Raw genomic sequence first — 13,626 nt, forward strand, 5'->3', positions numbered from 1 at the left:
CCGTGTTTGGCCGTAAAGTTTTGCACACTGCAGTTGCTGAGCGACATGTCTGAAATTCAGTTGGCTTAAATCAGGCTATACCCACCCAAATTATTGAGGGACAGCTTTGGAACGTCCCATACGTCTGCACTGACAGGAGGGCCGACTAGAGAAAAAGGGATTTATACTTACGATAAATGTTTTTCTAGTAGGCCCGAACTGTCAGTGCAGTAAGTCCCACCCAGGCTGATTTTAGTATGGGTCTGTGGACTCTATTCTCTTGTCTCTCTCTCTCTATACTCCTACTTTTGTCTCTTGCCCTTCCTTCATGTCTTGCTGTCTCTTCAACCACCTCACTGAGCTTTATAACAGAACTGAGGAACAGAGGTGGAGCCAGCCTATATATCCTGAGGGAGGGGCCAAGAGACCAATTCTTCTGTCCTGCCTCCAGAGGTGAACCTGGACATAACCATACGTCTGCACTGACAGTTCGGGCCTACTAGAAAAACATTTATCGTAAGTATAAATCCCTTTTTTTGGCTAACTAAAATTTATTTTGCACAGCCTATCTATTTACACAGTTTTAATTTTTACACCAAACAATTCCTTTAAGCATTTATAAATCTGTGAAAATGTTCTGCTTGGTGGGGGGCTTTCTGTTTCCGGGATTAATTCTTTGGTTGTGGGAGGTATGTCAGATACCTTTTGGACATTCAGAGTATAGGAAATGTTTAATTTGATTGTACCTGAATTTATTTAATTGTGAGTGTTGTGTATATAAGGGATCACGGTTTTTAGTGTGTGTATAGTTGTTTCTGACATGAAGGAATATGTTGCCACCTTGAGTTTTAAAGGACAACCATATCCCCCAAATGAACACTTAAGCTAAGATAGTTTAAACCATATTAAGTTGCACATTAAAAAAAAAACATACCAAACTGGAATATATATACGTATATGGGAAGTGTGATGTAATAAGGATGGGATAGAGGGTGGAGTTATGATTTTAGCATTGTGAATGCTCTGACACTTTGCCTATATAAAACTCTAGCATAGAAAATAAGTATTCACACTCAAACTTCACTTTGGGTTACCACAAGCAATTAAGGGTTCAAATTCTTTCCAGATCTGACTTGTCCTTCAGTCTGTGCGCTTCACAAGTCTGTCAAGTTTTTTTTCTGTAGATCAGTGGTCTGACTTCCTCAGTGAAATTTAGATTTCCTGAGAAAAGTAGACCTTGAGAAGTACTTAATATACATAGAGGAGAACAGTGAAAGAACAATTAAAATAACAAAGCAAACCTTAATTATTTTTTTTTTTTTTTTTTTTAATACCATGAAACTTTGTCATGCTGCTAAAAACTTTTTTCCCCTCTTTGACGTGACACTTCAGGAACGGACATTGATGGTCAGCGGAAGAACAAAAACCGGAAACCCCCGAAAAAAAAGATAAATAGCTGTTCACCTTTTGTACAAAAAGGTGGGTATTTTTTTTTCATATCCGCTCTTTATTTTTATATGTATTTTTGAAGGGATTCTTTTTATTTAATCTTCAAGATGTTGACTAAATAGAGTAATGTATAAACAGTGGAGCAAGACTACAAAAGGCTTTCACCAGAATTTTCAATCTCTAGGGGGTTCTTATGTCAGCAACCCTAACAGTAGAAGATTAAATTGCAAAAGTGCTCAGAGTAAGTTATAGAAATATAAGGTTAGAACTTGCGCATTAGAGAACACAATGTGAGGTGCTAATCCAGAGGAGGCTCCTCATACAAGTCTCCAAGGTTATATAGGTATAGGATCCCTTATCCCGAAACCCGATATCCAGAAAGCTCCGAATTACGGAATGGCTGTTTCTGATAGACTCCATAATCCAAATTTTAAAAATTATCTTTTTCTCTGTAATAATAAAACAGTTGCTTGTACTTGATCCCAACTAAGATAAAATTAATCCTTATTGGTAGCAAAACCAGCCTACTGTTTAAATTAATTTCTAGTAGACTTAAGGCATGAAGACCCAAATTAGATCCGTTATCCGGAAAACCCCAGGTCCCGAGCATTCTGGATAACAGGTCCCATACCTGTACTAGTCAAAATCAAAGTAAGGATTGCACAATATTTTCATTGTATTGCATCAAAAAAAAAGGTTACACAATCATAACAAAACAAATATCATTAGCCCAAAGCATTTCGACCAAAGAATGATGTTCCTCAGGGAAAATCAAAAGTGACTGAAAAAACCTTTTGATTCTTCATTTTGATTCCCCTGAGGAAGACAATTCTTTGGTCAAAACGCGTTGGGCTAATGATGGTTGTTTTGTTGTGATTTTTGTAACCTTTTTTTTTTTTTTTAGAGTGTGCAATCCTTCCTTTGATTTGTGCTCCGTGTAAGTGACATCAATGCATCTTTTGGGATTATATCCCTTTTAAGGGTTTGAAATTCCCTACCACTCCTGAACTGAAGAAGCCACTCGGATATGTGGAAAAACATTTCAACACACGGCAAGTTCAAATGCTTTAGTTCAGACCAAAGAATACTAAACATTCTCTCTCTCTCTCTATTTAAACATTAATTAAGACCCAACAGGATTGTTCTTCCTCCAATAAGCTTTAATTTTCTCTTAGTCGGGTTCAAGTAGACGTCTCGTATTACACAGAAAAAGAAACTCATTTTAAAATAATGTAGTAATTTGATTACAATGAAGCTTGGGAGGTTGCCTTTCCGTAATTTGGAGCTTTCCGGATAAAAAGTTTCTAGATAACGCAATGTCCGTAGTGGTGTAGAATAATGATGGAGTCTGAAGATCGGGAAGTGTACAATAAAAACACTTTGATAAATTCAACTTTTATTTTACACCTCTTTTCTGGCATTAATCATTTTACTCAGTATGATAGATAGGCCCCTTAGAGTGTATCTTCATAAACCTGCTATTAAATAGTAACTGCTTGTGCCAACCTGTATTGTTTTGTCTGTTGACAGGTTCGTCTGAACTTGTAAACCTTGTTTATGTAGTAAATCCTTGCCACTTTTATGTCCGACGATACTCTCAGACAAAGCAAGCAGTTATTCTTGATAAAATACTAAAAACTTTAAGTAACAAAGACCGGGCAAACCCAACGGATCTCTTAGTGCTGGGTAAGACTTTTATTTTCTTCATTTAACAATTGATTTATAATTTGTACACATTTATGTTCCATTTAGGTTGTTTGTAACTTAAAGGGGAACTATCGAAAAATTAAAATTTAATATAAGCTTCAGAATACTGAAATAAGAAACTTTCTAAATACAGTCAATTTCTACTTTTTCTGGAATAATCAAATTCATCATCACTATTCCTCTGTTTCTCTTCATGCAGGAGTTGGGTGTCAGATATTCATCGACGGTTAGATCCAATATATCTTATAAGGGGGCTCCTTTTACCTAGAAGATATATTGGAGTTCACTCTATTAAAATCATCAGACCTCATGTCTCTCTACATGCAGAATTTGTGCAAAAAGCAGTTATGTTGCTGGATTTTGTTTGTACTGGATTTAAAGCAGTGGGTCGGGTACCTGCGGGTTACCCACAAAAAAAGTGGGTACCCTGCGGAATGAGGGGTAGGCTTTTCATGTGTGGGTATAGATGTGGGTTGGTTTTGCGGGTCTCTTCCTGCTGCAGCTCTCTCCCTGCAGCTTTCCCTCCACTCATCTCCCTGACTTCCGGCACATCACACGGCGTGCTTCTGTCCCTCTCGATTATCATGTTTGATGATGTCCCTTCCGGTTTGCAGCAACATCACTTCCGGTTTGATGGTGGTCAGTGGGTTGCGGGTCGGGTTTCGGATAAGGCAGTTGGGGGTCCGGGTCGGTAGCGGTTCAAAGTGGGTAAATATAGGGGTCGTGGTTCGGGCTGTGGGTTTGGGTCGGGTCCGGGTCTAAGAAATTGGTACCACGCAGGACTCTTAAGTGTAATCAGTTAATTGAATGAGCTCTAATTCATCTTCTAGGGTCTAGGCAAAAGGAGTCCCCTATAAGATATATTGGATCTAACTGTCAATGAATATCTGACATCCAACTGCTGCATGAAGACAGAATGAAGAGAAACTGATGCTGAGAAAGGGATATGAAGCTTATATTACATTTACATTTTTGTGATAGCTCCCCTTTAAAAATAGGTACCAGTTCAGCATGGAGTTTTGAGTGTTTGCTCAGCATGCGGTACCTTGCTGCATGTTGACGTCACAATATCTTTACTGTGCTATGCTTACAATGGCAAAGATGAGTAAAGTGCCTTCCAATTGTAGATGACCATCTGGTGTCCTCTAAGACCTGCTGATTGGATCTTAAATGACTAGTGTTGCTGAACAGCATTGGTAATATGTAGAGTACCATTTCCTCTGTCCTGTTTCTACATTGGGTGGCAGCGAAAGGGTTAAGGGGAATATAACAAATCACCTCCCACTCAGGGTTTTCTTAGGTTTCCTTTCTTAAAGGAAATAAATATTTGATAAAAACTGCTACTACACTAGAAAGAGCCATAAAATACTATAAATTGAACACGGTAACATTGAGACTAATTATAAAATGTAAAACAACCATATTTTATATTTTTCTAGGAGAAATTATTGCTATAAATAGCACTAAACACGAATTATGGTGCCGTGGCGAGATCATCGCATTAATTCCGTTGGAAAATAAATACAAAGGAAAACCTTGTGGACCAACACAGTACAAAATTGAGGATGTTCTTCTGTTGAAAGTTTTTTTGCTAGACTATGGAAGCACTGAAGTTTTTTCTTCAGTAAGGTAAGTTTAGTTTGTCCTTTTGGTGATATCATGTAGCACGTCATTCCCTCCTTTTAAAATAGCTTTCCATACATTACATGAACATTGTAGTTCTCTATAAAACAGTATCACATAAAACAGCTTATATTGAAATTCTCGTTTCATATAAATAGTCTTAGGTAATTTTGTAATAAGACACTGCAATTTTAAGTTATAAAATATGTTCCATTTTGTCTGAGGTACTCTTACACATAAAAAGGTCATGTATACAACATAGTTGATAGGACACATCATCCAATAAATGGACATGTCTCATCATTTTCACTTCCTGTTAAAGGAGAAGGAAAGGCTAAAACTAAGTAAGCTTTATCAGAAAGATCTATATAAATACACTGGTAAACCCTCAAAGTAATGCTGCTCTCAGTACTCAGTACCACTATTTTGGATTCAGCTGACAAAAAGTCACACGATTTTGTGACAAAAAGTCACACGATTTTCCTCCCGGCCCTAATTTGCATTATTAGGATTCGGTTCGGCCAGGCAGGAGGATTCAGCCGAATCCTGCTGAAAAAGGCCGAATTCCGAACCGAATCCTGGATTCTATGCATACCTAGTACTCTGTCAAAAGAAACACAGTATTTCATTCCTTCTATTGTGTACACATGGACTTCCTTCTTTCAGCTTTAACTTCCAGGGCTTGGGCTTGAGTATGCTCAGTTTTCTCCTCCCCTCCCTGCTGTAATCTGAGCTCAGAGCTATGAGCAAGCAGGGAGAGACTCAGGCAGGAAGTGATGTCACACTAAGCTAATATGGCAGCTGCCATCCTAAACAATCAGAGACAGTGTCTAGAGCTGTTTACTCGGGTATGGAAAATCATTCTAAAGAATACAAATGGTGTTCTAGCTTGCACTAAACTGCCTTGGTAGCTTTCCTTCTCCTTTAAAGAGGTGATTCACCTTTAAGTTAACTTTTAGTTTGTTATAGAATGGCTAATTCTAAGCAACTTTTCAATTGGCCTTCATTTTTTTTTTTTTTTTTTTACAGTTTTTGAATTACTTTTTTCTTCAGATTTTTTCCAGCTTTCAAATGGGGGTCTCTGACCCTATCTAAAAAAACAAATGCTCTGTAAGGCTACACTTTCATTGTTATTGCTACTTTCTATTACTCATCTTTCTATGCAGGCCTCTCCTATTCATATTACTCTCTCTCACTCTCTCTCTCCAGATTATTGAAATTGCAAATTGGAGAGCTGCTGAATAAAAAGCTAAATAACTCAAAAACCACAAATAATAAAAAAATAATTGCAAATTGGCTCTGAATATCACTCTCTACGTCATACTAAAAGTTCATTTAAAGATGAACAACCCCTTTAATATTTAATACTTGAATAGATGCAATCTTTGATTTGGCCACCGACATGCACGACCAAATTGGACTGATCTTTTTTTTTTTTTTTTTCAAGATGAACAGCAGAAGCCCTGAATACAATAAAATAGCATTGTCAGTGACAACCAATGCAGCATTTCAGGGAACGGAGTTCACAGCAACCATCTTCCAGGTCTTCATGTCTTCTTCCGGTGCTTCGCCAATTTCCGTCCATTTCGGCGCATGCGCAGTTGTCGCAAATTGGGAAGTTGCTTTAACTGCGCATGCGCCGCTCTGCTGCTCTCATTGTCAGATTACTGAAGACCTGGAAGATGGCTGCCGTGATCTCAAATCCCTGAATCTGCATCGAGGGTTAAGTAAAAAGTTAGGGGCATTTGCCCAGGGTAGCAGCTAGGCTGGGGGGGAGGAGGGAGGGGGGGGTATATGTAGGGTGGGGGGTAGGTTTTTTTTTTTTTTTTAATAAGGGGTTTGTTTCTCATGTAACTCTCCTTTATCTACTACCTTAGTGGTCAATTTAAATTCCCAGAGCTATCAACTCCCCTGGTTTAGGCCTGTTTTAGACACCCTCCCCAACCACCCCCCCATCATTATATAATGTCCCCTTGCACAAAAAGCATTCTGCTCTGAGCAAGGTCCCGTTCATGCACAATGACATAAGCAGAACTCTGTGCATGTGTAGTGATGTCACCAGGTCCCTGCAATAAGCCATGCCCATAGATTTTGTGGGCGGTAACTTGAAGGTTGCCGTCTCAGAATCCCAGTGTGTAAGCACTATGGAAGCATTGTATGCAAAGGGATCTTCTTATTGTACTTTACAATCGCTGATGTTTTACATGTAATTCCGCTGGACTCATTTCCAGATACGTTGGAAACAAGTTCTCAAGAACAGAAGATTGTCCATCTCAGTACACCATATTTAAAAATTTGTGTGACGTTGTAAGAAAGTTGAATTTGGCATCAGAGGTCCAGTTGAGATCAGTGCCTCCCCTTGCTATCCAGTGCGCTATAGTGGATATTGTTCCTGCTAATCCGGTATGTTATATGTATAGTTTGGTTTGATTTAATTTTTCTTACTTGTTTTTATTGTTCCTTCACAATACTAGTGCAAAAGTTAATTCTTCTTATCCCTAAAATGTTGGTTTTATATGTTGTTTTGCTGCTTTTTGTATTCTGTGCAATTTAGTTGTCTACCAAATTACACAGTCAGACTGATTGACTGGACAATTGAATTGCCTAGAATTCAGAAGTCGGTAACTTTTGGCAGTTCTTAAAACTAGCTGTCAGAGGGTGTGTCTGAAATGTATTTTAACCTTCAGAGACAGGCATTTTGGGTACAATAGTTGACCCAAATGACTGACTACCCAACAGATTGAGTGGTGGGCTATATAACTGCATGTCCAAACATAGAGGAAAAAAAACAAATAGCAGTGGCTTCCCTTATCTCAGTACACTGTTTGCTTTGGTTCCTGCTGAAACTTTTTCTCTTTCGACTAGAGATGCACCGAAACCACTATTTTGGATTCGGCTGAATACCGATCCAAATTCTAATTTGCATACGCAAATAGGGGTCAGGAAAGGAAACTGTGGGAAAACATTTTTTTTACTTCCTTGTTTTGTGATGAAAAGTCACCTGATTTCCCTTCCTGTCCCAAATCTGCATATACAAATTAGGATTCAGTTCGGCCAGGCATAAGGATTTGTCCGAATCTGAATCCTGCTGAAAACGGCCGAATCCTGGATTCGGTGCATCCCTACTTTCAACAGGCTGGACACAGGTAGACACAGAAACAATGGGAATAGCTTTGACCACTAGGAGGCAGGACACCAGAAAAGAGAAGACTCCTCCCTCACTATAATTATTAGGGATGCACCGAATCCACTATTTTGGATTCGGCCGAACCCCCAAATCCTTTGTGAAAGATTCAGCCGAATACTGAACTGAATCCAAACCCCTTGGATGTTGCTCCCAGTGGCCTCAAAGTAGGTGCTTATTTTTGAATTCCAGACTTGGAGGCAACTTTTATTTGCATAAAAACAGGTTCACTGCCAAACAGCCTTCTGTGGACTGCAAGTACAGGTAGGGGCTACCACATATCCAATCACAGCACTTATTTGGCACCCCCCGGGAATATTTTCCATGCTTGTGTTGCTCCCCAACTCTGTTTACATTTAAATGTTGCTCTCGGGTAAAAAAAAAAAGGTTGGGGACTCCTGCACTAGAGGAATTCAGGAACTATATGACTTCTCTCTGCACAATGCATGCTTCTGCGGCCAGCATAATTTCAGGCAAAACTCTAGGTCTCCACTCATGAGTTCATATTCTTCCCCCACGTTTGATGTGGTACTGGGGCAAGTAAGTCAAGAGCAGGCAATAAAGCACTGACTGGGCCATAAGGTCTGAACTGTCCAGCACCACAGCACTTCTGATAGGAGCTGAGTGTGACCACAAGCAAGTCATTAGTGAGTATACCTGATTCACTACCTGGCTAAATCATCCCATAAAAACCTCCCAGGTGCATCCTGCTTCTCAATTCATGTTCCCTGCAACATAACCAATTTAATTCAAATCCTGCTCCCTGTTGCCAACAGGCTGTGCGTGCTTTCATTTTCTTCCACACTTCCGCAGCACAATGGGTGGGACTTCAGCTCCATACCACTCACGATCTGGAAGGACCGATGCACTCTCAGACTCGTATGCTTTGACCACGCAGAAATTGATATCTCCACTCGTCATTCTGAACAACGTGGAGCACCTGACAATCCCGATCTGATCTGTACAGACTTGTCAGTTATGCCGCTCGCCATCCTTACTGGCACATCAGCGTACCAGGGGGCACACTTGTTCCACATAGGAAGGAGGCACACAGAGCTAATGGTATTGGTGGAATAATGGTTCTGAATCTCCTTCCACAACACAGGAGATAATCATAACCCTGATACCAGAACATCACAGAGAGGAACACCCTGCAGGCCTCCCCACGTACTTTCTTACCAACAGGAGCTTCCTTCTTGGAGACACAGATCTTTACTGCTAAAACAAACATAATGTACAAGATTTCCTACATCTTTCAACAGGCATTGCCAAATTAGCAGACTCCATAGACAAACTTAGTTGATTTAGGGTGCATATTATGTGCTCCTTGGTCAAGTGTCTGGCACTCTTCTGCCCAGGACAGTGGCAGCGAATCATGTCTTCCTAAACCACCTGGAGAATACCAAACCCTTACTGAAGGAGAACAATACAATGACCATACTGAGGCAGTGGAAGATCTTCCCAAACCAGAATCTGAGGCCCTGTACACTTAATTGTGTTATCAAATGTCAAGAAACTGATCATGACTCATCCCAGAAAATCCACTCACTCTCAACTTAATAACATTATTCAGGAGTGCGGCCATTGCAACAAAGAGATTTCAGGGCTAAGGCTGCACGCCGCTTTCATTGACTCTATCCCTTCTCATGAGGTCTTTTTACAAATATGAGGTCTTTGCAGCATCTGACACTATGGCAGGAATGTGCTGCAGGCAGCTGTTGTCTAATTTCATCTGTCTGTGCTTCTTCCCTCCCCAACTCTAGAGGACAACTTTGGTATGTCTACATGGTTCCTGTGTCCCACAGCCTGTTGAATGGTAAAAGAAGAAATCTTTCTCTTCAATCAGCTTACAGGACCTCCCTCCCTGGAAGCAAGCAATCTTTACACATAATTGGCCCCTGGTTAAGGGCATTACTGTTAATAGTTCAATGTTCAAAATTCAATTCACATCTTTGTTAGATAAAACTGAGTTGCTCTAGTAAGTTACAGGGGTATAGCAATAGAAAAGGAGGAATCATCACTTTTTGTAGCCTGTTCCTGTTTTCTTCCTCAGACTGCATAATGCACTGACCTGATGCTTGTTATATTCCATATTAGTAGTAATATTTTAGTATTCCTCCATTTTGTAGTTTTTCTAGTCTGTCATGTGAAAGTATGTTCTACGTAGAACACAGGAGGGGAAATTATTAATTAATATGAAGGCATAGTCAGAAAACTTAGGACAGAGTGTTTAGTTAGAAGGAGAAATAAAAGAACTTCTCCTGTGTTACATGTTACTGCATGGATATTTCACTTCAGTGTTTATAAACCTCTAAAGGAAACTTTTCTGAAAATATTATGTTATGTTATGATGTATCCTCCTATTAAAGGACAAGGAAAGTTAAACTAAAGAAGTAGCTAGAAGTCTTGTACATTATGTTTGTTTTAGCAGTAAAGATCTGTGTCTCCAAAGATGCCCCAGTAGCTCCCCATCTTCTTTTCTGCTGATTCACTGCACATGCTCTGTGCTGCTGTCACTTACTGAGCTTAGGGAGCCACTCACAATATACAGTACACATAGAATAGAAATGTCACAATATAAGGCTGATTAGTAATTAATACAGATAATTACTACATGGCAGCACAGAAACCAGTGCAATTAGCATCCGAATTTAATAATCAGCCCTGTAGTATCAGCTTATATTACAGGCCAACCTCATTTTCTGCTTGATAATTAGTGACGACCCCTAAGGCTTCTAAACAGCTGCTCAGAGCCCACTGAGCATGTGAGTGTCACAGACACTTTCCAAGATGGTGACCCTCTGTGACAAGTTTGAAGTCCTGGATCATTGCTGCTATTGAAAAGCTGAAACTTTAGGCTGATGCAATAAGTTCAGTATATAAAATATGGCATTTTTAGCCCCATTAATTTTTAGGGTTTAGTTCTCCTTTAAAACAGGGCTGCTCAGTAAAAAAATGTTTGTTTTCTTTACAGGATGGCCGTTGGACAGCAAAATGCAAAGAAGAATTTTTAACATTGGTGAACAATAAGTGTCTTGAAATGAAAGTCTTTAAGGAAGAAGATAATAAGTTGTTTGTTGATCTGAGGAAACCGTCCTCATTTAAAAGCAGTAGTAATATGCCTGCCTCCATTCGAGATGCCCTAGTTTTTCTGGATTTAGCAAGGTGAAATTTAAAAGCCGCTATGGGTTTTGAGGCAGTTGCAACAATAATAATTGAATAACAGAATTGAAAGTGCACTTTTAGACATTCAATATAACAACCTGTTGCACTGTGATATATATTTGTGCCAGATGTTGCTAGATTTAAGCAATTGGTTTTTGTAGATATGTAGACTGCCTTGTAGTTCCGGAATACAGGACTGACCTTATAGTTACTGTTTTTAATATAAATGCCCCATGTGTAACAGAGTGAGAACCTACACACTTAGAACTTAAATGTGAGACGCCCACGTGTTAGACTTTCTCTAAACATAAATTAGGAAGTAGATGTTTACCAGTAAATATAGCAGAATCCCCTTTTTTGTGTTTAAAAAGGGGTGTTTTGTAGATTGTATTGTAAGAATATTTGCAGTTGGTTTTCATTGGGTTTTTATGGGTTTTGAATTATTTAGATTTTTTTTTGGACTTTATTGTTTAGTAACTGTCCAGTTTTGATTTCAGCAGCAATCTGTTCACTAGAGCCCGATTTACCCAGTTTAACAGGCAGTGGTTTGAATAACTGGTCAATGAGTAGGAGAGGCCTGAATAGAAAGAAAAGTAATATTGTAGAATCACAATTTTACGCTTCCCAGGGGATGGTGTCAAAACGTAAATTCCGGCAAAAACTTTAAATCCAATGGGGAAGCTTTATTTTTTTCACATTTTGTATGGTTAAAACTCTCAAATTCAAATAGCGAATAATCCAAACTCAATTTGAATCTCGAGATTTGTCAAACCCTTTTAAAAAATTCTAATTCGACTTCGCCACCTAAAACCTGCCGAGTTCATGTATAAGTCAGGGGGAGAGGTCCAGTGACCAATTTGAAGATGTTTCTAGCCTTCCGGGCATTCGCGTTTTTTTGGGGGGAAAAAGTCAATTCAAGTTTAGTCAAATTCGACGAATTTTCGAATCGGTAATTCATTCGCGTTATAGAAAATCTTTTTTTTTTTTATATCAATCAACCCCCCCAATCGAAATTTGACCATTGATAAATTTGCTTCCAAGTGTTAAAAAAAGCAACGTGCTGACAGGGAGCTGTGAAAAAAACAACGTAAATTCTGGGAAAACCTAGGTATTCAAAATAAGGGTTCTACTGTACAAATGAAAAACAATAAAATTGTAGCCTCATGGAGCAATACAATAGAAACCTCATTTTACTTTTTTCGGGGGACCAGAAAAAAATGGTGTAAAATCAGTGATATGTATTATGCATAATATATAGTTTAGGTTTCACTGTAGGTTTTTGCTGCCCCATTTGACAGCTAGAAAGAGGCAGAATAAAAAGATCAATAATTCCAAATCTATAAAAAAATAAATAAAGACCAATTGAAAAGTTGGTAGGAATAAGGCATTCTAGGTGAACAACTCCTTTAATGAACAAAGAAAGTCAAATGCACTTGGGGATGACAATTTATGCACCTAGTGTAAAAATAGTTTGGCACCTAACAAATTGCCACCCCTTCCCAGTGATTTTGACTTTTTCTTTTTCACTAACACTGGTGCAACTCTGTGCTTTAATAAGTTTTTGTAAGCATTTATCAGTTAAGTGATCTGTTGCCCTAGGTTTCGCCTTTCAGGGGCTGCTCCAGAGAAGAGTATTTTACCAAGGAGCTTTATCCCACCAGTAGTGCTTGAGCACAGGACCAACTTTACAGTTGCCGTTTCTCATATAAACGACCCGTCTGACTTCTACATCCAAGTGGTATGTTTGCATTGTACTTATCGTACAGAGTAATTGTTATTGATATATATATTGTGCTTCGAATCATGTACAGCAGATATGTAGAGGTTGGGTATAACAAAAAGTTAGTTTATTTTAAATAAATGGTGCTGCTGAGTAAGAGCAAGAACATACCCACTTAATGTACTGGTACGAGATGTCGTCTATAGAATGCTTTCTGGGGTTTTCCACATAAGGGATCTTTCTGTAATTTGGAGAAAGTGCTTTAAAGGAACAGCTCTGTGTAAAAATTAAACTCCTCCTTTTCATCTCTCTATTGAGGAAACCACTGACCTGTTCCTTTTAAAGGGGACCTGTCATCCGAAACAATTATTACAAATCTTATTTTATCACGTTAGTCAAGCAAAATAAACTTTAATTACGTACACTATATAAATTATTTGAATCTTGTTTCCTTCACTCTGGGAACTCATAATTATAGCAAACAGGCAGACGCCATATTGTGGACACTGTTATTAAGACAAGCCTTGTATCATCTCAGAATCTTGTTTGTGCACCAGAATGAGGGACCTGATGTCCATCCCCATGCCCTGGCTATACAATTAAACGGTGAAGTGAGAGGGGGAATGTGGGGAGAGCAGTGACATCTAGGAAGTGCTGAATGGAAAGTGAATGTAATTGTCTGCCTAAGGCATAGAGGAGGGGCAGACAATATTTGAGTGACAGCTGAGATTTTTAAATGAGCTTACAACAGCTATGAATGCTTAAATAAAAAAAGAATTTGGATTTTATGTTTAATTTG

The 13,626-nt window shown here is 38.9% G+C and overlaps 1 protein-coding gene across 2 annotated transcripts in view; it reads left to right on the forward strand.

Annotated features, from left to right (window-relative positions):
* rnf17.S (ring finger protein 17 S homeolog) overlaps positions 1–13,626 on the forward strand; it is a 122,271-nt gene that overhangs the window by 35,734 nt on the left and 72,911 nt on the right. For both annotated transcript variants that reach the window (XM_041584571.1, XM_041584572.1), the window contains exons 13-18: positions 1,372–1,458; positions 2,959–3,114; positions 4,575–4,764; positions 6,990–7,161; positions 10,917–11,107; positions 12,707–12,845. In XM_041584571.1, the coding sequence (XP_041440505.1) occupies positions 1,372–1,458; positions 2,959–3,114; positions 4,575–4,764; positions 6,990–7,161; positions 10,917–11,107; positions 12,707–12,845 (935 nt within the window). The remainder of the gene's footprint in view (positions 1–1,371; positions 1,459–2,958; positions 3,115–4,574; positions 4,765–6,989; positions 7,162–10,916; positions 11,108–12,706; positions 12,846–13,626) is intronic.

The sequence above is a fragment of the Xenopus laevis genome, chromosome 2S, assembly GCF_017654675.1.
Source record: "Xenopus laevis strain J_2021 chromosome 2S, Xenopus_laevis_v10.1, whole genome shotgun sequence".
NCBI classification, from domain to species: Eukaryota; Metazoa; Chordata; class Amphibia; order Anura; family Pipidae; genus Xenopus; species Xenopus laevis.